This window comes from Mauremys reevesii, linkage group 3, assembly GCF_016161935.1.
Source record: "Mauremys reevesii isolate NIE-2019 linkage group 3, ASM1616193v1, whole genome shotgun sequence".
NCBI classification, from domain to species: domain Eukaryota; kingdom Metazoa; phylum Chordata; order Testudines; family Geoemydidae; genus Mauremys; species Mauremys reevesii.
Window position 1 is genome coordinate 110,020,749 of NC_052625.1, and position 24,226 is coordinate 110,044,974.

Sequence of the window (24,226 nt, forward strand, 5' to 3'; positions counted from 1 at the left end):
ATTATATGAACATAGATTCATAGATTTTTAAGGCCAGAAGGTACCTGACTTCCAGTATTGCACAGGCCATAACATTTCCCCAGTTATTGAGCCCAATAACTTGCATGTGGCTAAAGCATTTCTTCTAGAAAGGCATCCAGTTTTGATTTAAAGACTCCAAGAGATGGAGAATGGACAATCAACCACTTTCCTTGATAATTTGTCCCAATGGTTTATCACCCTCAGTGTTAAACATTGGTTCCTTATTTCTAATTTAATTGGTCTCCTAACATGAACAAACTATTTTGCAAAACTCTTCAATTCTCAGCTGCTCAAATTCTCTTATCAAGGTTTCCTCCGTTACTTTTCAAATGGTCCTACGTTAACCTTTCTCCACTGCTTTCTTTTCATAATGTAGCATCAGAAGTATCTGAATGAATAAGCTGTTGGGTATGTCTACACAGCAAAAGCTGTGCATGGGCTAGTCAAGCGACACTAGCTTCAATTCAGCGAGCGGGGGTAACAAGAGCAGTGAAGACAGTACAATGCAGAATTCAGTGCAGGTAGTACATGCCAGACCCCAAGTATGTATTCGGCTCTCTGGCCCACTATAAAGCTCCCACTGCGCAGTCTTCACTGCGATTGTTACCTGCGCTAGAAGGCTTCAAGGCTGTGAATAACTTTTTCTCTGTAAACATACTACCATTGTCTCTAAAACACAGCAACGTGTTTTAGTTCAACCAAAGACTTCATCCAGCAGTGCCGGTCTCCCTTGCATGGACAACGGGGAGCACCTCCCTGATTCCCTCTAACTCAACATCACCAACCGCTGCGAATTTATCACAAATCTTGCAGCATTTGGTATTTTTCTTAAAGCCCCAACTCCTAGATGAGGTGATTATACAAGTATTTCAGCTTCCATTTAAAAAAAAAAGGTTTGTAACCTTTATGGTTGCAGAGAAAAACTATTTAAAGTCAACAGGATTTAAACATATATTTAAGTGTTTTCCTGAATAGTAAAAAAATGAGGAGTCCTTGTGGCACTTTAGAGACTAAGACATTTATTTGGGCATAAGCTTTCGTGGGCTAGAACCCACTTCATCAGATGTATGAAGTTAAAAATACAGGAGCAGGTATAAATACATGAAAGGATGGGGGTGCTTTACTAAGTGTTAGGTCAGTCTAACAAGATAAATCAATTAATAGCAGAATACCAAGGAAGGAAAAAAAAACTTTTGAAGTGGTAAGAGAGTGGCCCATTACAGACAGTTGACAAGAAGGTGTGAGTAACAATAGGGAGAAATTAGTATTGGGGAAATTAAGTTTAGGTTTTTATAATGACCTAACCACTCCCGGTCTTTATTCAGGCCTAATCTGATGGTATCTAGTTTGCAAATTAATTCCAGTTCTGCAACTTCACATTGGAGTCTGTTTTTGAAATTTTTTTGTTGAAGAATTGCCACTTTGAGGTCTGTTATTGAGTGACCAGAGAGACTGAAGTGTTCTCCTAGTGGTTTTTGAATGTTCTGATTCCTGATGTCAGATTTGTGGGAATCAGAACATTCAAAAACCAGTAGGAGAACACTTCAATCTCTCTGGTCACTCAATAAAAGACCTCAAAGTGGCAATTCTTCAACAACAGTTTAGATGAGGTTTAACCCAAATAACTCATCACAACCAACCAGCATCACATACCCATTGCTCAGTTTCCCCTCCAACCACCATCCCACCTGCCTTAGCTGGGTTGAATTATGACCAGTTCACTCTCATTCAGATCCACAGTCAGACATTATTGAGATTACAGAATTTTGGGTTTGATGAAAAAATCAAAATGAGTATAAGCAGCCTATGGCTGACAATGCATCCGAAAACACCTCACAATCTTCTTCAGTGACTTACTAAAACTTTGGGATGGGCCCGCTACACACAAACAATCTACCCCCCAAAGAAGCTGGAGAGCTCTGTGTAGATCAAAACATGGTCTCCTTCACCAACAGAAGTTGGTCCAAAAACAGATATTACCTCATCCACATTGTCTCTCTACTCCCTAAGTAGTCAACAGCACATCGTGGTCACTGATATCAACAGTTGCTGATACTTATGACAGACCTGGAAACCTTAGCATTGTCCATTTTAGAGTGATTCTTTTCTATTTTATGGTAATTACTTTTGAAAACCTGGTGGTTCTATCATTTTATTCAGCCCATAAGTGGCTCATGGTTTTTTTAGTCATGCATATGTGATGAACGGGGGAAGAGACCTTAGTAGCAGACCATATTTGCATAGACACGACTACTATGCCCGAGTGACCAGCAGACAGACTTGCTATGGCAAAGTGATCAATTTTGGCTGTTTTAGGTAACAATTCACTTTACTATTGAATGCAGGGATAATGGAATGTTTTTATCCTCATTGCATGAGTAAAGGGCAGCAGAACTATATTTAGCATGCCCTAATTGAGGGGGTGGTGATGCCAAAGCCAAGTAGAAATTAGAGAGGGTGAGGACAGGAGTTTCTACCTGCTGGACTGAAATCCTAGAGTATGTTTACACTGTAGTTAAAAACCTACAGCTGGCCTGTGCTGCAGGTTTTTCTTTGCTGACTGACCAGCAGTATGTCTTTCTTTGTAGACAGACCCTTTAAGGTGTCTAGGGGTAGTGTTCAGTTTTCCCAGATTACTGGATAGGGGCTCAAGCCAGTTCTGTTTTGTAATGTTAAGAGAAACCCCTAGATATTGAACGTGGCCCTTGTTGCAGCTGACACCACCTGGAAGAATTATTTCATATAGCTTTGTTTTTCCCCTTTACCTTGTTTTGCTTTTTCAGTCTTCAACGTTTGGCTCAGGAAGATGGGACAACCATTTCAAAAATACATTACACCTCTACCTCGATATAATGCGACCCGATATAACACAAATTCGGATATAACATGGTAAGGCAGCACTCCGGGGCGGGGGGGGAAGAGGGGGCTGCGCACTCAGGTGGATCAAAGCAAGTTCGATATAACACGGTTTCACCTATAACGCGGTAAGATTTTTTAGCTCCCGAGGACAGCGTTATATGGAGGTAGAGGTGTACTAAGCAATTTAGGACTAAAGGTGATCACGTTGAATTCCTGCATAATAAACTGTTGCATAATAAAAATAAGGTTAATTTAGATGCAATGGTTCACAGGTTTAAAATTTATTTGTCTTGCCCTCCTGTCACTCTGAACAAACAACCTGTCAGTTCTGGAAACTTCTAAATGTAAAGCAATCCATCATCATCATCATCATCTGTCAATAAAACAGTTACAAAAGAATGTATTCCGACCCAATACCAATATAGTGCTGTCCTGGACTAAAATGAACCACTGTCCAGCACATAACAATTGCATTGGCAGCATAGGGGAACAATGTGACACTACTTTGTTAGGCACCAGAGGAAACAATATTTCCTTTCTCCCACCCTGTCTGTCTGTCTTGTCTATCCAGCGGTTCTCAAACTTTTGTACTGGTGATCCCTTTCACACTGCAAGCTTCTGAGTGCAACCCCCCTTACAAATTCAAAGCACATTTAACACTGTTATAAATGCTAGAGGTGAAGCGGGGTTTGGGGGTGGAGGCTGAAAGCTTGCAACCCCCCACATAAGAACCTTGCGACCCCCTGAGGGGTCAGGACCCCCAGTTTGAGAACCCCTGATTTAGACTGAAAGCTCTTCAGGGCAGGGACTATTTCTTACTACTGCCTTAGCATGATGGCACCCAGAAATCTGCTGGGGCTTATTGGTGTGTAATACTAACACCACATATAATGTCAGCAGAGCTAAAAAGCATAAATCCTGCCTTGAATTTATGATCCTCTGTGCCATTAAGAATTATACCATTAATAACAGTGTAATGACAGCAAGTGCTGCCTCCATATACAATAATTATCAGAGCTCAACTTTCACCTCACCATGTAATTTGTTAGATGTTTTTTATATAATAGTTGAAAGCTACATTTTAACTATGAAGAATATTATAGAAATTAGACTACCCTTAATATTAAAAAGGCTGTTAAATATGCACTTATCAAACATCCAATGTTGCAAAAACAGTTTAACCATCATGACCAACAATATACATCCTTTTGTACTAAGTTTAAATTTACGGATCTATTTTCTGTTAATATTTCCTTTAGGTAATTGCACAGAGGAATTACCTCAGGTATGAAAAGACAAGAATCTTTACTTAAAATCGTTTATGACCTTTATATAAAACTTTATTTAATAAGGATGCCATTTAATTCTTAGATGCTCGAGTTCTGGCTGGGAATATGTTAGATCAGCAATTCTCAAACTGTGGCTCAGGACCCTAAAGTCGGTCGCGACCCATTTTAATGGGCTTGCCAGGGCTGGTGTTAGACTTGCTCAGAGGCCTGGGGCTGAAGCCGAAGACTGGGGAGTTACAGCCCCACTCCCCAGGGTTGAAGCCCTTGGGGTTTGGTTTGACCCTGGCCCAGGAAGGCAGGGGTCGCCCGGGCTCAGGCTTCAGTCCCCCCTCCTGGGTTCTTATAGTAATTTTTGTTGTCAGAAGTGGGTTGCGGAACAATGAAGTTGAAGAACCTCTGTGTTAGATAAATACAGCTGTACCAAGTAGTGCCACCACTACGATTCAACAATTATTTTAAAGGGTATTTAAATCGTCCATGAAAAAATGTTTCAGCATAAAATCTCATACTTAAGATTGTCAGTCGAGGAGTGAATTATTTTTCCCCACTATCCAAAAAGGAAGAAATCCTTTTGTTCTAACTGAAATTTTAAGAATGAAAAACTGAAGGTACTGTTCTCAAATTCTCCTATTACCTACAAAAGTCTTTGTTACAATAAAATGTTACAACTAGTCCATTATGCAGATGGTGTATCTGAATGCATCAGACATAAAAATATTATGCCACCCAATTACTCCTTAGAGAAAAAGGACAAGAAATCTCCAAGATTTTTCCCAATCCTTCTGTCAAAGGAGGATGAGGTGGGATTCTCTGCATGCTCTGCAACATAGGACATGGAACCAGTCCCCAATCCCTTCAGATCCCCTTAGATGCTTGGAGTCCCAGGAAGATCAGAATGAGCCAAAGCCTTCCATACAGTGACTCTGCACTTCTGCAGCAGTCCAGCTACCCTGCAGCTCTTGTTCCCAGTACTTAGCAGTTAAGCTCCATTGTAGCAACACTACCATGCACTATCCTGGCCACAGCTCCCTCCAGCACTATGGAGGGGATCCCCTATATTATCTTTTGGAATGATTGCTGCAGGACCAAGGGAAGATGATGCACAACTTCGCCCCTTCACCTGCCCACTTCTCTCAACCTTCCCCACCCCTTAAATAGGTCTCCAGACTATGGAACACCCTCTGCAGGGAACAGGAGGCCCTCCCTCTGTATGGTTCATGTGAAGGTTTTTGAGTCATGATAGAGCCCCAAGTTATTTAATTTAGAATAGGTATTAGATATGCAGGCTAATTATTCAGCAATAAAGTGAATGGTCTTTGGTAGGTAGGGAGATTAATATGCAGCCTAAAGAATAAATGTTCTTATATTTATGGTAAGGAACCTTGTACACATTGCTCCCTTTCTTGCTAAATTAAATGCTTTGTGCTTTAAAATTCTCCCACAAAAAATTTGTTATGCTTATAATAGGCTTATGTTCTAAAAGATCTTGCAAAGTAAAAGCAATGAGTTGCAGAGTTAGAGCTACCAGTTCTTTCATGAACACACGTTGCTGGCCTATGTATAGCAGCGTATATTTTGCTCTCATTTATACCAGTGCAATACACTGGTTTCAATGGGAATGTACCAATATATCTATAGAATTTGGCCCACTGTATGTAAGATCTTCCTCCAGCATAACTAGTAAGACAAGGAATATTACCCTTAATTTTTTATAAATGTTAACATTTATCAGATCTTAACCCCACTGAAATAGCTCCGTGTGTGTGTGAATTCACAATACAGACAATATGAAAGTATATTTTGACAGAATGATTTGAGCCAGACACAATGCAGACAGATGCTATGCAAGGTCTCCACATACTGCTCTTCCAGTGTACCTCAATTATGTCCATCAACGCTTACTATTTCAGTTCTGCCAAACCCTGCTGAACTGTGTGGTGATTTTGTAATGTGCAAGAATAGACAAAGGTGAGACCAGAAAACTCACTTCACCTCTGACCTAAAAAGTTATTTGAACCTAGATTCCCAGAAGGTCCCCAGGGTCTTTTTGTTCAAAGAAACCAGTACTGATACAATTCTCACATCCATTCTCAAAGAGAAATTTCTGAAGGCATCCTTTTGAACATGGCATACAGAACACTACGGAAATTTCGTTGATAAAACTTCACTGAATTTGTACTTACTGATTGTTCATTTAAATCCTGAGAATCTTCCATGGAGGTAACTTTTCTTTTTCTTTCCACCCACAATAGAAGTATCTTCCCTTTAAATTACAAAGGAGGTTTCTACATTTAAAAAAAAAAAAAGAAAAAAGCATCATGATCTAATTCTTACTTCTAAAGCACGTCCAGTATTAAACATTCTAGGTGAAATCCTGGCCCCACTGAAGTTAATGGCAAAGCTCCCACTGACTCCAATGGGGCCAGGATTTTACTCTCTGTGTTTCAACATGCCTAGTGTCATTTTGGAAAGCAGAAACTATTTGAAACACACATTTAACTAATAATTCTTCAGCTCCTGCCAGAAAAAAAAAAGTTCTGAAAACAAAGCAGTAGAAAAGCTAAAAATGTTTAATGAAAGCAGCTATTTAAATAGACAGCAAAAGATAACTTTTGGATGTAAATATTAGAAAGGTAGTTATAGAACACAAAACAAAAACATAATACTCATTTAAAGATTACTATTAATGATAGTCATTATGCAGCTAGCGGAAAAAGATTATTATGTAATTATCAGAATGTTATCTTATTTCTAATGTCCATTTAACTCCTTTAGGGTTAAACAAAATACACAAAGTGACTTAAAGCAGGCAGCTCCCTACAGTGTGTTAAATGATGGGCATTACCCTAATTATCTTCTGTCTCTATACCTTCTCCAATAGAATGAGTAACCCACATCACTGCATCAAATGATGTAATCTGAAGTATGCACATTTTGTGACTTAAGAGATCCGTGGTGTAATGACTACTGCAACCCTAACTACAGAGCCATGGCCATTTTACCAGACAAAAATGGTGTTAACATGAGGTTAAGGTTGAGAGTACACAGCAGTAATTTAGGGTAAAATGCATTATGGGGATGTTGAATTATCCCCAAGCCAAGCATAATAAATATAGGAAACTCGGAGTCAGGTTAACCTGCAAAGAAATCCAAACATGTTAAACTAGGGAAATACATACTTCATTGTTTGTTTGAATGCACTTTTTGCCCTTTGTTGTTTTGTTTGTTTCCTTTTTTTGGTTGTGTTTAATCAAAAAATTTATAGATTTCTTGAAAAAAAAAAACAGGAGTACTTGTGGCACCTTAGAGACTAACAAATTTATTTCAGCATGAGCTTTCGTGAGATAAAGCTCACTTCTTCGGATGCATAGAATGGAACACACAGACAGGAGATATTTATACATACAGAGAACATGAAAAGGTGGAAGTATGCATACCAACAGGCAGAGTCTAATCAATTGAGATGAGCTATCGTTAGCAGGAGGAAAAAAAACTTTTTGAAGTGATAATTAAGATGGCCCATAGAAGGTGTGAGGAGAACTTAACATAGGGAAATAGATTCAATTGGTGTAATGACCCAACCATTCCCAGTCTTTGTTTAAACCACAGTTAATTGTATCTAGTTTGCATATTAATTCAAGTTCAGCAGTCTCTCTTTGGAGTCTGTTTTTGAAGTTTTTTTGTTGCAAAATTGCCACCTTCAAGTCTGTCACTGAGTGGTTAGAAAGGTTGAAGTGTTCTCCCACTGGTTTTTGAATGTTATGATTCCTGATGTCAGATTTGTGTCCATTTATTCTTTGCGTAGAGACTGTCCGGTTTGGCCAATGTACATGGCAGAGGGCATTGCTGGCACATGATGGCATATATCACGTTGGTAGATGTGCAGGTGTACGAGCCCCTGATGGTGTGTCTGATGTGATTAGGTCCTGTGATGGTGTCACTTGAATGGATATGTGGACAGAGCTGGCATCGGGCTTTATTGCAAGGATAGGTTCCTGGGTTAGTGTTTATGTTGTATGGTGTGCGGTTGCTGGTGAGTATTTGCTTCAGGTTGGGAGGCTGTCTATAAGCGAGGACTGGCCTGTCTCCCAAGATCTGTGAGAGTGAGGATCATCTTTAAGGATAGGTTGTAAATCTTTGATGATGCGCTGGAGAGGTTTTAGTTGGGGGCTGTAGGTAACGGCTAGTGGTGTTCGGTTATTTTCTTAGTTCGGCCTGTCCTGTAGTAGGTGGCTTCGGGGTACTCGTCTGGCTCTGTCAATCTGGTTTTTCACTTCAGCAGGTGGGTATTGTAGGTTTAAGAATGCTTGATAGAGATCTTGTAGGTGTTTATCTCTGTCCGAGGGATTGGAGCAAATACGGTTGTATCTTAGAGCTTGGCTGTAGACAATGGATCGTGTGGTGTGTCCGGGATGGAAGCTGGAGGCATGTAAGTAAGTATAGCGGTCAGTGGGTTTCCGGTATAGGGTGGTATTTATGTGACCATCGTTTATTAGCACAGTAGTGTCTAGGAAATGGACCGCTTGTGTGGATTGGTCTAGGCTGAGGTTGATGGTGGGATGGAAATTGTTAAAATCTCGGTGGAATTCCTCGAGGGCTTCTTTTCCATGAGTCCAGATGATGAAGATGTCATCAATGTAGCGCAAGTAGAGTAGGGGTGTTAGGGAACGAGAGTTAAGGAAGCGTTGTTCTAAGTCAGCCATAAAGATGTTGGCATACTGAGGGGCCATGCGGGTACCCATAGCAGTGCCACTGACTTGAAGATATATATTGTCCCCAAATGATTTCTTGTTTACTCTTCATGTAAAGAAAAAAAAGTTACCAGGTGATATTTTCTAATGATCTGAAGATATGAATTAGCAATTTTAAATCATTTATTTTAAATTTTAACTTCTATGACAATATTCACCAATATGCTCCAGCTACTTTATGTCCTTCTGGAGCAGCACAAAGCAGCTGGAGCATACCTGCCAGCTAAGCTGCATTGACACCATCAGAGCTCTACAAAAGCAGCTGGGGCTGTATCCCACTCCCTCCTGCCCTCCACATTCTCCTGTGCACACAAACCTCAAATTCCACCTGCCTCTTGCACCTCTCTACATTTCCCTCCCTTCCTACCTCCCAAATCTACCCCATCCTGCACCCCACAAACACTAATTAATCAATTACTTGTAAACACTTAGAAAATGAATTCTGTACTCAAAGACTAATACTTAATACATAAACAAAGTGGCTGAATCCCTGCTTTAAGTGCAAAACTCAACTCAACCTTAACTATGAAACCATGAATGAATGATGCTTCCATAATACCTAGCACTAGTGGTCTCATTTTCATATCTTTAACAGCTGAATCCAAACCCAACTGAAGTCAATACAGACAGCTGTCACACCTTTTCTTGAAAGAACAGAGCTTATTGATATTTTAAATAATTTACATATACACATCCTGCCCCTATTGCCATTAACTTAAGTGCAGTTAAGATTTCACCCAGAGAGTTGGTGTATACACTTCCAAAAATATACACATAAATGAATTATATTCACACTGATACCATTGGCAAATAAATGAATAAATATGTGCCAATGCGACATAGAACTTGGAAAGAATTTGATTAGTTAATTGGTCTTTATTGAATGATTTATAAGTGAAATACCACCACAGGAATGTATAATTAGAGATCACTTGTATAATAAGTTGTATTACTCTGAATATGCCTGATATTTTAAATCAATTTCAAAACGTTTTTGTTGGCTCAGTTAGACCTATTCTAACTTTGCACAAATGTACTATGATACTATAAGAAGAGCTATATTGCTTATCTTTATGTTGTCTCAAAATTCAAGTGAACTGTTATGATTAAATAATTGCTGAATTAATACTTAGGTAAATATCTTGTACTGTACTCTTAATATTTTAAGAGCTCAAATGATGTTACATTTTGAACCAAGTTAAAACTATCATCGTAAGTAACCACAAACATTAATTATTTACACAATTTTATAATGATGACTATACCAATTACATTGAGATCATATTCTTTAGGGTTAGTTCTACAAATTTGTAAGGGGTGGGGAAGCTATTAGATAATTCAGTGATTCAAATAAGACCTGCATTACTCCCTAATAAAGATATAAAATTAAGGGATAATAGCAACCTTGTGCTGTTTTATGAGCCAATAATCCAGTTACCAATTCAGTCATGTAGTTTATCCTATCAAGAGAACCAGATTTAAAAAGAGAAGGATAGTACTGTTATCCCTATTATATTGCAAGTGTTTTTAACGGTCTTCAACTGTTTTTAAAAAACTGTTAATGGTTTTAAACTCACAGACAAGCCAGTAAGAAGAAAAACATATGTTTCTGTTCTTGATCCAGTCCTCACAGATGTGGCTTTAAAGCTGATGAAGTGTTTTATGCTTCGAGATAAAAATTTTATCTTTTCAAGAAGTGTCTTAATTAGGAGGATTCCTGACTTCCTGATCAACAAATGCATATTTTTTTTATCTTGGTGCATAAAACACTTCATCAGGTTTAAAACTGTAACTTCCAGAACTGGATCTAGAACAGAAACGTGTGTTGCATCGCAAGAGCAGGAACAAAGTCCAAGCAGAGAGAGAGAGTGTGTGTGTATGCATCCATCTTTATTCATTCCCAGCATGCTCTTATATACAACATGATAAGCAATCACAATTGCTAATTAGTTAATTAAACCCACACAGCCGCAGCTGTAACTCATAGGGTAATTATCATTCTACACACCTGTCTACCTATTCACAATTAGCTGGCCAATGAGAACAAGCCCAAGGCCAGCCCTTCACACACAATTCCAATCCAGAAGCCTTCAGCATCTCACATTCAATCCCACATCTCCCCCCTTTATTTACAATCAAAAGAAAAGGGAAAAGGAAAACAAAATAAAAACAATTCACCAAACATTTTCAACTTATAACAGCATAACACCACAATCTATCTTAATCAAATATTATGTTATTCATAAAACATTTGCAACTCATAACAGCATAACATTATAACCTATCATAAACAAAAAATTAAAGCTTTATAAGATCAACCTATATGACCATTCAATCCTTAACATATAATTTCAAAAACATCAAACGAACAAAACAAAACACAATAAACAAATGATGTAACCTCTGCAGGACCCCCCCCCCCCTTTTTTTTTTTTTTTTTTGAAACATCCCTCAGCTGTCAGGTGATCAAACTGACACTGAGGGTGGTGGGGGGGTCTTAAGGAAAAAACATCAAACCACATGACAATACAACAACAATTCTGGCCAGAAAACAGACAACACAAAACATAACAAGGAACATAAAACATAAATCTTAATTCTAAATAATAATTGCATGGTACCACACAGATTTTCTTTCAAACACAAAAAATCATCTCAAGTGAGTAATTCATCCATGGATGATCAGACAGAAAAAGTCCTGGCAGAGCTAACAAACAGCTCTCCTCCGGGGGCTCTGGTTCCGCGACATCTGAGCGTCCTCGTGAGGCTCCTCCGCATCTGCCTGGGCGGACCCACCTCGCTGGCATCCACCTGGGACCCGCATCAGTGGCAACACACACATAACCCCTGCCCCACGTTAGCAAGTCAACTGGTCCTTTCCATATTTGCTGCTGATAATCAAACCATTTGACTGCTCTTCCCCAGTCATCCCGTTGACATGTTTAAGGCACCTGGCTGTTTTTACCAAGATGTAACCAATTAAGAGCTTGCAGCAACTGCAAATCCTTTTGTCTTAAAAGAGCGCCTAAAAGAGGCAGGAGCACATTCAATAATAGCGTGTAGTTTGTCTGCTTCAGCCTGAAGGGTTTGGACAAGCAGTTCTTTGGCTTGTAGCTCCTTCTTAATTTCACTCAGCTCAAGAACCGCAGCTCTATAATGTTATGTGCTGCATCTACTCCTGCTTTTGAAGGTTATTAACGTTTGACTTTTCTCTTTCGAAGGCAGTCTGTAAAGCTTGAATATGTAGGACTGCTTGAACCCGGAGATTCAGCTGCACCAGGTCTGCCTCTCTCTCTGCTAGTACTGTTTCGAGGATGTTGCTGTGCTCGCAATGTTAGACTGACCAAAACCAGTGAGCTTCCCCTGTTCATGTTCCAGTTTGAGGGCCAACTTCTTGTTTATTTCTTCCAAAAGTTTTATCTTTCTCCTAGATTCTCGAAGCTCCTGGCTGGTAAGTGAAATTACTTCTTGCAGCTCTTTCTCCGACATCATCTTACTGTGGCTAACAGCCTGCAGCTCTATCTCCAAAGCTTGAATCCGTTCATGGGAAGCCTGGTTATTTCCTCCATCAGCGATTTGTGCATCCCGTTCTTTTTGCACTGACTGGAGGTGGCTTTCTAACTCCACTATCTGCTGGTGAACCTGGGATACTTCCTTCTGAAGTCTTGAGCATTCAACATCAATGGACTGCTTTTCACTTCGAAGTTTCAGTAACTCCCGTTTTAATTCTTTCACTTCCAAATCCAGCCGCTTCTTTGTAGATTTTAATTCACTAATCAGCTGGTCCTGTGAACTTGCATCTCTTTGATAAGCTTCCACCATTACCTTTTGCTGTAAGAACTGCTCCTTTACTATTTGGGTCTGTTTCTTCAGGCTGGCACTTTCCTGTTGCAGATTTTCCATCTGGCTCAATTGTGCCAAGATTTCTGATACTGCCTCAGTACTTTCACCTAAGAAGTTTGCGCCTTCATCAAGTTCTTCTTTGCTTGCTTTTGCTGCCTGCAGAGCTACCTCTAGGACAATCTTCTCATTCTGCAAATATTGGATCGTGTCATCCTTAGAAATAACATCACCCTGGAATTCCTCTAACCTGGCCACCAGCTCATCATATTGAGTCTGTAGGTCATTTAGGGACTGCTCTTTGGTGTGCAATGATTCTTGGGTTAAGGTGAGCTGCTTCATGAGCACTAGATGCTCTTGCTGTAAAGATTCAAACTGTAGATCTCGCTGATGCAGAATCAATTTAACCTGTTCCAGTTCTCGCTCCAGTGTTACTGCAAAATCAGCCATTTTCTGAAGTTGTCTTCTCTCATCCTCAAACTCCTCCAATCGTCTCTGTGAGCCATACTGGACTCAGGGAGAAAACCTTCTTATCGCCCTGAGCCACTGATTTCCAGAGCTCACAGCCCAACCGCTCCCAAACAGTTTTATTACTTGATTGAACGGAAAGTCCCCCTCTTCGTCCCCACCGCAACAGGCAGGATAACGCATCAGAGGAACTTTTCTCCCAGTTCCCATATTAGCTGCTCACTTCTTGGTTGAGTGTGCCTCCCTTGTCAGATGCCCTGCGGCTCCCAGCCTCCCAGCCACTTGTCAGGGTTCTGGAACCAGATCTTGACCTGTACCTCGCTGAGCGTGAGCAGGCTCAGGTACTTCTTGCAGTGGAATTCCTTCTCCAGCTCCAGCAGCTGTTCGCCGTGAGCTGGGACTCCTTCTTTTTCTTTTTATCAATTCAGGCCACCAACACTATCTTCATTCAAGATTGGCAACAGTGGTACTAGTACTTATCTTGTTTTAGTTCTGTTTGCCTTCTTGATAGTTCACGATTTGTCTTCTAGTGACTTCAGTTATGGGTTTAGTTCTCTTTGCATTTCATTCATTTCCTTTGCCTCAGCCTTCTCATACTTTCCTCTCCTTCTCCTAGTGATAACCAGTACAATAATTCCAGCAACAATTGCTAGTACCACCACTACAATGACTGCAATAATACCAGCAGTCAGACGTTTCATGGAAAACTCTGGGGGCTTTTCATCAACATAGTAGATTAGAGCTTGATCAAATTTTAGAGGTTCTTCACTGATGTTTATCTGTAGTGTGAGTCACCTTTGACATCTTTTTCAAAGTAGTAAGCCACGTCAGATATATCCACACTCTTGGCAGACTTCTGGGAAACATTTTGTTTCAGTTCAATAGTGATATAAGGTTTTTCATACACAACATCAGTTATATACTCTGGATTCAGCGAGTAACGCTCCTTAAATTCATTTTTGATGATTACCTTCAAAAGAGAAGCATCCACAGCTGTACTTCTCTCACTGTGTTTTATTTCAATGATGATCCAGCTTGTTCTGACTAGTTCACTGCACTGTAAGTCTGTATCACATCGGGGTCACCATTTGTTGCATCGCAAGAGCAGGAACGAAGTCCAAGCAGAGAGAGAGAGTGTGTGTGTATGCATCCATCTTTATTCATTCCCAGCATGCTCTTATATACAACATGATAAGCAATCACAATTGCTAATTAGTTAATTAAACCCACACAGCCGCAGCTGTAACTCATAGGGTAATTATCATTCTACACACCTGTCTACCTATTCACAATTAGCTGGCCAATGAGAACAAGCCCAAGGCCAGCCCTTCACACACAATTCCAATCCAGAAGCCTTCAGCATCTCACATTCAATCCCACAAACGTGTTTCTTCCTAGTGATACACACGTAAGTTAAGAGCAATGAAAAACAATTTTGATAACTCCCTTAAGCTGCTTGTAAGTAATGCATATGATGCTTTAAAAAATGATTTTGGCTTAGAAGATAGCAAGGTTGTGGTCTGTCCAATAGCGGTGGCTGTTTGCAATCTTCTATTCAGCAGAAAGTTAGGGTTATGAGGAAATAATCAGATTGATGGGGAGTGTTCCAGTTGATCCAAAACCTGTAGGATGAGATTTTGTGCTGCACTTCTTGGAAGTGCAACACAAAACTTTCAGCCATGGGGACCGGAGAACGAAGGTAGCTTTCAGCCGTTTGCACCCTTCCATTTCTAGACTGCTACAGGGTCTCAAACTGCCTCCAGAATAACTTCGGTAAATGGAGCTCCAAAACAGAAGTATTGTCTTTCCTGCATTTTCCTCTAACACAGATCATTTAGAAGGAGAATGTGTCCTCCCCTTGCTTCAATAATAATTACCTTTTCAAAGTATAGGGAAGTCTGTGGGGCCTACCATAATAACCTGCCCATGCAACCTTAATTGGGCCCCCATTATGCATATATATTATGATAGTGATTAATTATATGGTCATATACTATTTTTTCCAAGGGATCCCTGACTCAGTCAGTGCACAGAATAGATGCTCTGGGAATTAATAAGGGTTATGTAGTGACTTATTCTGTTTGTAGGATCACTGCCTCATTTACTCTAGAAATTGGAATGTGAGTAGAGAATAAAATAGGGAAATAAATAAAGAGAAAGGATGGTCTTTTGATTAAGGCAGGTGACAGCGTTTAAAAGAGAACTGGATAAATTCATGGTGGTTAAGTCCATAAATGGCTATTAGCCAGGATGGGTAAGGAATGGTGTCCCTAGCCTCTGTTTGTCAGAGGATGGAGATGGATGGCAGGAGAGAGATCACTTGATCATTGCCTGTTAGGTTCACTCCCTCTGGGGCACCTGGCATTGGCCACTGTCGGTAGACAGGATACTGGGCTAGATGGACCTTTGGTCTGACCCAGTATGGCCGTTCTTATGTTGACAGCCACAAAGAGATCTCTCTCTTCCACAGACTTTCTATTTGATGCTGAGGAAGCCACTTAATACAAAAGTTTGACAGGTGGCTAGAACTGTGCATTCCTCATTTTCTGGGTGCCCAACGTGAGATACCTCATACAGAGATACAGAAGTTCTCAGTACTCAACTGCAACTGATGTCAATGGGAGCTAGAATTAAGGTACTTTGGTTTGCAGAAATTAACAGCATCAGAAGTAAGAAGGACACGAATTCTAATCCTGGCTCTGCCGCTCCTCCAGTGTGTGGCCTCAGGCTTGTCTCAACTCCCCCATCTGTAAATTAAGGAGAATACCTCAGCATCCACTCTTATATCACAAGGGTGATAAGGAGATAATTTCATTAATATTTGTGAGGCACTGAGAGAGTATATCAATGAGAGCCCTAGGGAAGATAATGAGGAATAAATAATTCCCTATTCAGTGCAGAATACCCTTGATGACATACTCTAATTACGTGATCACATACTATTTTTTTCGTAAGACTCCTGTGCACAGAATGAATGCATAGGAGGTGGAATTAAAGATGCACAGGCAATCACACATTGGCATGTCCTAACTTGGAAATGCTTTTTTACAACATTATTTTACCTACTTGTCTGTACATTATATATGTGACTTATTGTAATGGTAACTTATCCTGGTGTTAAAAGAAAATATTCATGAAAATAAAGTATATAAAATGCATGAAACAACTCAAAGCTTTTGATTTCATTGGATACTGAATCTGTGTATTCCAGTGCAATTAATACTATTCAATGAAATTAAAAAATGTTGTTCCATCATAACAATTTCACTGTAAAAGAATCTTTTAAAGGGGCAGAAAAGCACTATGCTGTTTTCTCAGAGTTTCCAATGGCATCATGTTCAGAGAAGGAATAGGATGAGTAATTTTGAGGGAGAACTGTCATATGTGAAATAAAAGCGATGTGTCTGGGACAAATATAAAGTAATGTAAACAATAGTTTTGGTATTAAGTGTAGTAGATTAAAAAGTAATAATAGAATCTTTTTCTTCCTACTATTGACTTAAAATTTTTCTTACATAAGACAATCATAAAAGAAAAAAAAGGGTTGTGTTCTTGCCCAACAGAAAAAAAAGCTATTATTTTCAAGCATTCCCACCTTATTTTAAATCCAACCAATAATAAATCTTATTATTTTGTTCACTCCCCATTTTAAACTCGACTAGCAAGACGCAATACAACAGGTCATATTTATTCCATACAATTTTAAGGCATACTTCATGAGAGAAAAGGATTTTGTGGAAACAAAAACCTAATAGTTATATCTAAATTCTGGAAGTAAAAACCTATTAGTTTACAAACAAAACACTACTTTAAAGCTATAGCCAAAACTCCCACTGACATCTCCAGCAATGACTGCATGATCACAATCAGCATGTGCAATAATTAAAGCGAGTTAAAATGTCTTAGAAGTCAAGGACTATAGAAGCTTTTTATTTATTTTAAACTCTTCATAGGTTGGTGCTCCTGGGAATGCTTGTATATATGATCAGTTGTTTTACCAACCTGCACTTTAAACCATGTCCACACACTGTGTGGAGGTAAAAAAAATGCCCCTTTCCTGGGTTTTAATTTGACTAATACTTAAATTAACAATAAGGGGGGAAAAAGTTCAATTCCAGCTCTCTCTTCTGGTTTGGCTTCTCAGAGCATGCCTACTGCTGCACTGCTCATCCTATACCCCTATGTCTTCTCTCTCTCTCCAGAAATATTCCAACCTTTCTCAAATCTCAGGGCAATATCCTGGCACCACTGAAGTCTATGACAAAACTATTTGATTTCAAGTGACCAGGATTTCACTTTGGGTACTTAATTTTTGCACACTGTTAAGGGTTCTGGCACTTCTTCTACCCACAACATGGAGATTCTTCAGATGTATGCATAAAAGATGGGATTTTCAAATGTGTTCAGTGACTGCCTAATCTTGTTCATATGGAAGCCATGGAGCAACATTAGGCCAAAGATGAGCCCTTCTGAAAATCCCACCCAAAGTGTCCAGCTGTCTGTCTTTCCTGTTTTTAGCAAGAGAAGAAAGCATGTTAGTTTTTCTACAGTGTGTTCTTATAAAAACTCTTAGCATCTCATACTGTAGTCTTAGAATAGCTGGTTTTTGATAGCTTGCAGTTAAATATTTTTTAATTTTATAGGCTTAACTTTTATATTTTCCCTTTGAGTAGTGTGAATGCTGTACTTCGTAGAAAGAAATGCTGACCCTACTAAAAACAACCCTACAACAAAACGAGGTATCTATTTCTAATTGCAAAGGAGAATAAATCACTAAAGAACTTTAAATGTTTTAAATATAATAAATTGATAAAGAAAAAAATTACTGTTATGACAGTCTGATAACATAAGCAGATGCTGCTCTCTTGAGGAAAACCAATATCCCTCTATTCCGATAGAACGCGACCCAATATAACATGAATTCGGATATAACGCGGTAAAGCAGCGGGGAGCCCCGGGCCCTTTAAAGCACCACCCGAGCCCTGCTGCTTTACCGCATATCCGAATTCGTGTGGAGCCCCAGGCCCTTTAAATCCCTACCCAAGCCCCGCTGCCAGAGCTCCGGCGGTGATTTAAAGGGCCCGGGGATCCCCACAGCGGTTGGAGCACTGGGCCCATTAAATCACCGTCAGGGAAGCTGGACCAAACCCGATATAACACAGTCTCACCTGTAAGGCGGTGAGATTTTTTGGCTCCCGCGTTATATCGGGGTAGAGGTGTACATGGAGAGAAAGTACATGGGAAATGCAGTGAGATTTACCTCATGTGGTATTTTCAATGTCCCTTTGAAGGATAAGGATTCCTGCGGAGGGCGGAAAACAGGTTTGTAGGAGAACCCTAGGATTACTTAGGGTAAGCAGACTTCACCACCTGAATTCAAGCTGATGGAATTCAGTCTACTAAATGTTTTCCAAGTGCTGGGAACTGTGATTAATATAGAATACTCTCCTTTCCTTTCTTCCTCTTAAAGGACTTGTTCTGTTGCTCCCATTCCTAGAGGATGAAATATTGCATCCTTCACATCTTTCTGATTTTAGATATTTTGAATTTTGTGGAGATGGGAATCTTCTCTTGGAAGAGTTTGAAAGCTCTGTGAAGCTCTTTGTACAAATTCCAACACTCAGTTCTCTGCCTACTAATGACTTGCAAAATGTTGAGATTCTTCCCTCTATCTAGACTTTGATCTGCAACTGAATGGAAAACGTATCATGCCAAGGACTTATTGGAGGGCTTATTTCATCTGAGCAAGCCCTGCTAACCCCTGAATCTGTCCAGTGACTCTTAGTGGAGAAAACATAGTTTGTTTCATATTTATGTGCTGCAGAGTCTTGAAAGGCTGCCTGCATCTAGGATACCTTCAGTCCAAGTGGGATTGCTTATCAAAAGGAGTTTTTCCCTCTTTATTTTGAGCTTGTGCAACCACTCTAGGAATTCACCAAAAGATCTCTCCCGCCAATGAGTGCACCCCTGGATCCTACTACCTCAGAGTGAAGCATACCACCTTGTTAGTATATATATGGAAGGAGTGTAGGAGACATTGTGGGACCTACACAATGACAGAGAAACCCAGTCTCTTCCTGCATCAATAAATGCCTTCAAAAAGGCAGTAACAGATCACTTATATTGGGTACATGAGCATATAAGCATATATCCTCCTTGATAAGTGGCTGAAGGGAGATAGTGCAGGAGGAACACTTCCCCGGGCTCTGCTTGGTCATCCTGTCCCTGTACAACATAATATCTGGAATGTATGTGTGTATGAACATGTACATATGTTGAAATGGGGTAGCAAGTTTAGCTAACACACCAGAGGAATGACCCTCCTGCGAGGGAGAATTAGGCATTTCCAACTGTAAAAATAAAAGTTATTAGGAAAAAAGCCAGTTAGGAAAGATTTACAATTGTTCTAGTGTATTTTAAAGAAAAATGGTGTCCTCAAGGCTCTGTGGTAAATGGAGGTCTGGAACTGCCCTACTATTGGTTCCTGGTAGTTGTTCTCATGGGCGGAGCCTAGCAGCTAGCCAACAAACCAGTAACTGTGTTGTCCCTACACCTTGAAATAAAGGAACTTCCTACAGTAAGACTGTCGGGAATGTTAAAGTACAGAGAAGCCTGCTACACCCGTAAGTATGGTATTCTATGTTCCCTGCCTTCTCCCTATAAAAATAGTCCCATGAATCTTTTTTTGCCCATTAATTTTTCCATCTTTCCTTTTCAGACATGTGAATTGCTACTAGAAAATGAAATATGGTAATAAAAGTACATATCAAGTTCATGCCACCAGGTTTTTTCTACATCACAAACTCCAGAAATAAAAAATTAATTATTAGCATAGTGTTGAGGTGCGTAACTACATGGTATTGTTACACATAGTCTTACAAGTTCTTTCTTAATGTGCGAGCAGTATTCAGCCTTATTGTGCTTGTGGTGTTTATTTTGTACTTCAGTTTGTTTGGAAGGAGGGAAGCTGTTGAAAATCAGAGAGTTTGCTCTCCATCTTCATCTCTCTAATTAGAGTCCATTGCTCTGGTGCATAGTAGGAGCTGAGCATTGGTGTTTGGGCTGAGTTTTCTGAAAGAGGTGGTTTCTTGTGTTCTGTCTGTGACTAACTTTGTTCAAGGACTCGTGTGTGTGTGTGTGGATATATCTCTATATAGAGAGAAACGAAACAAATTAAGCTAAACAAAAATCCATACTCTGTATCACTGATTCCGACCTTAACTGAGCTGCAAGGCTCTGAAATCTGCTGCCACTTGGTAGAGCAGCAACAATAGGAATGCAAACAGACGAACTCAGTATTGGTAACAATGTCATCAATGAGTGTGAAGAAGCGAGGTCCATACATCAGTTGCATATGTAATACAAGCACAGGAGAGATGTAATGTTGGAAGGATGCATGCCAATAGAATATATTTTGGCTTGCTGTCCATGACTATGGTACCAAAGGACAGGTGAAAAGGATGCTGGTAAGGTAGAAAAATCTCTTCAGAAATCTTACCAAAGCATTGAAACTATGTCTGAGGTTTACATTCGGTGAAACAATGCCTCAGTGCTTTCACATGTAAGCTCTCTGGGGCAGGGATCATTTTTTGTTCTTTGTTAGTACAGTGCCTAGCTCTTATAATACCTTGCTCGTATGCTGCACTTTTAATCAGTAGATCTCAAAGGGATTCACAATTTTTAATGTGTTTATCCTTACAAAACCCCTGTGATAAGGAAGTGTTATTATCCCCATTTTACAAATGGTGAGGAACAGAAAGGCTAAGTGACTTCCCCAAGGTCACACAGGAAGTCTGGGGTGGAATAAGGAATTGAATTTAGGTCTCCTCAGTTCTAGACTACTTCCTAGCATTCTTCCAGACTCCTTGTAACCAAATCTAATCTATAATCCCATTGGTCTCCCCCCCAAAAATAAAGAAAAGCTAATTTACAAATGAATAATAGGTTCTACTACATTTATTTGCTATCTAGATGCAGAAAAACCATGTGCTGAATTTCAGGAATGAGTAATGCAGAGAAGCAAAAAGAGAAGACTTTAAGAACTCCATTTGAAATATTCATTTTATGTTATTTTTGGTCTTGTGGGTCAATGGTTTGGTTTTGTTTTCCAAAATTACACATTTTGGTGACTTTCTGAAGCATTTTACTTACATTCTTGTGTGGAAAATAACTGAAAACAAATAACTATAAGGTAAACATTTTTTTTGTTCTTAAACAGGCCCCTGAGAAAAGAACCATTATAACCATTGGATACCCTGTACACTTAAACAAACACAATCAACTTTTTTAAAAAAAAGAATCATACATCTCTATGATTTTTTCAAAGTTTTTAAATTATTTTTTTAAATAGTACTTTAGATGTATAACTCAGATTGCATAATATTAATGATAATGTAATTATTTCTAGGATAATAATCCTTAGCATGTCATATTGGAACTGTTGTGGATCCCAAACATAGATATGAAATCTAACAAAAGCAAACTTTTATATGGCTAAATTAAGGGGGGAAAAAACACCATTATATTCATGTTCAAGTCTACTTATTATACTATGAACACATTCAATTTGTTTCAAGCGATATACTACAATATTAATAGGGCATTGAACAGTAATATCTTCCAACTTGGATGAACATGAACATTTTTTAACTATTGTTACAAGTAACACCCAAGATCACTAGAAATTAAAGTGTTTACAAAAAAATCTCCGCTTTCCTTTTTAGTTTCTTTACATTGAGCATTTGACAACACTTTGCATACAGTCTGTTTCACTCTTCCCCTAAATAGTCAGGTTCCACTGTTGTTTGTGTGGGTCTTTAACAGAGCAGCAGAGAAGATAATATTTTGAAATATAGGAAAATGTGATTGTAAAGCCACAAAAATTGGAAGGGGGACTCAGGTTTATAGGTACTAAACTATTTTTAACTTTTTTTTAAAATGTATTAGAGTACAAGTTGGCAGTATCCCTGAAGTAGCAGATCTGGGAATAAAGGTGCTCCATTCTATGAAGCATTAAACAATCAGAAATATAAAAAAACAGTGTACAAAAACAGTCTCCGGATAAGTAATTCTTGATTAAACTACTCTTGGAGAACAGAGGTTGTTTCTTAGAGAAACTGAGGAAAAACAAGGGAAATCATTATTTATAATTTCTATTACAATAGCCAATTAATCTGGAATCATTGAAGAATAATCTGAATAAAAACAACAGAACGGGTAGGGTGCCAACTAATTCAACTAATGGAAATTTGTAAGAATTTTTAATAAAAATTAGTAAGTGTTGGATGTTGAACTTTTTTTTCACATGGACCTTTGATACAGAAAGCATAATAGCCTTCACTTAAATTTACATGGAGATTTTCAAAAGGTTTCTCTCTCCCCCCCTCTCTCACACCCTCCACACACAAGTACATTTGGGGCCTGGTTCTCATTTGTGTAATGTGGCTTTTGCATAAATCTGTACTCAAAGATCAACTTTGTGAGAACAAAAAACAAACCAACAAAACCCATAAAGATTGGTTTAGGTTCAATGGGTAAAATCCACTCCATCCTTTAAAACTGAAATACCATATTCAGGCTCTATGTAGCTGAACAACAGTTTCTATGAAGGTGAAATCCACTCACCACCTAAAGGCTAGTACCTTTACCCTAGTTGTTACATGAACAGAAATAGTGGCTACAACTCCTCTGCTCCACTTCTGGGGGATGTTGAGGCCACTGAATCCATGAAAATTAGGATCCAATAGGCTTGTTCTGGCCTTCCCCTCTCCAATGAAGGTTTTCCATGCTGACTCCATGGCTCAGAGTACCCTTCTTTAGCATAAAGACAGTATACTGGACCCCTTACTGAACACTCTGATCCTAGGAGATCCCTCAAGCAGTCCCTATGCAGAACTTAAGTGGTATGGACATCCTTAGGATAATGTACCACACCACTTGTGAATTTCAAACCATAAAGAAGGGCACTAACTATGCAGCTGTAATTATGAAAAGTAGATACACTGCTATGCAATATATTGTAAGCGTATTAAAAAGAATCAGTCAAACGTAAGTTTAAAAAAAATTGTCAGTCCTCAAAGACCCTTGCATACAAAGTCACAAACAAATAATCATATTAGATTTGTCAGGCAACAGTTTGGGCATTGGATATTAAAATGCACTATACCATGTTTGTGCCTTCTGTAGGCATAGTATAAAATGATACATCTGATAGACATCTACAGTTTTTTTCCACTAGAAAGTTTCTGATTGCTCTCATAAAAAAAAACAAAAAATGAACAAATGATGTGATGTACCATGTTATCTGCAAACAAAACACACCTGCAATATGATATCGTGTAAGTTAATACTTTGTGACAGTAAAAATAGTTGCCATAAATTAAAAACTTTTCTATGGCAAAGGATAAGTAACAGCCACTTTTGAGAAATGATTCAACTTCATTTCACAGGTCAGCAGTAAAAGAACCCTATCAGTAGCTGTTGCTATAAGTTTTGGTGACAAAGTTTTCTGACAATAAAATTATGCTTTGTCTTTCCCTCATAAGAACAATTTTTGAAACAGAAGTGAACCCAAATGGAAAATGTATATCATCATCTCATATTGCACCTAAATTTCCGCATAACTATTGGATAAATCCCAGAACTGTTACCTCTAAAAGGTCACCTAAAAAAAAAATCTTGTCAGAACTTCCCAGAAGTGTTACGTCCAAAATGTGCCATATAGAACTCTCCCAATGCAGGTTACTCCTGATTCTGAAGCATCTCTGAGCTCTATTCTAATTGTGACTTCTTGAGTATAGATTTCTAAATAAGCCAAAAACCACAGGGTAGTTTTAAGTATCCATCAGGAATTATGTAGAACATTCCAAGTTCAATCTCACTTGTGGCCTAAGCCAAAATTTGATTACTGTACCAGCTACCCCCCAGAGAAATGAGAATAGCACATACCTTAAGTATAAAATATTTGATATGAAAACAAGTTAACTGCTAATACCCATC

General features: G+C 39.0%; 1 protein-coding gene and 1 pseudogene across 16 annotated transcripts in view; both read right to left on the minus strand.

The window, feature by feature from the left end:
• Nucleotides 1-24,226, minus strand: part of EYA4 (EYA transcriptional coactivator and phosphatase 4) — a 231,140-nt gene that overhangs the window by 199,345 nt on the left and 7,569 nt on the right. For all 16 annotated transcript variants that reach the window (XM_039531079.1, XM_039531077.1, XM_039531078.1 and 13 more), the window contains exon 2: nucleotides 6,353-6,454. In XM_039531079.1, coding sequence (XP_039387013.1) covers nucleotides 6,353-6,385 — 33 coding nt within the window. In that variant the 5' untranslated portion in view covers nucleotides 6,386-6,454. The remainder of the gene's footprint in view (nucleotides 1-6,352; nucleotides 6,455-24,226) is intronic.
• On the minus strand, nucleotides 13,638-14,303 carry LOC120401143 (annotated as a pseudogene).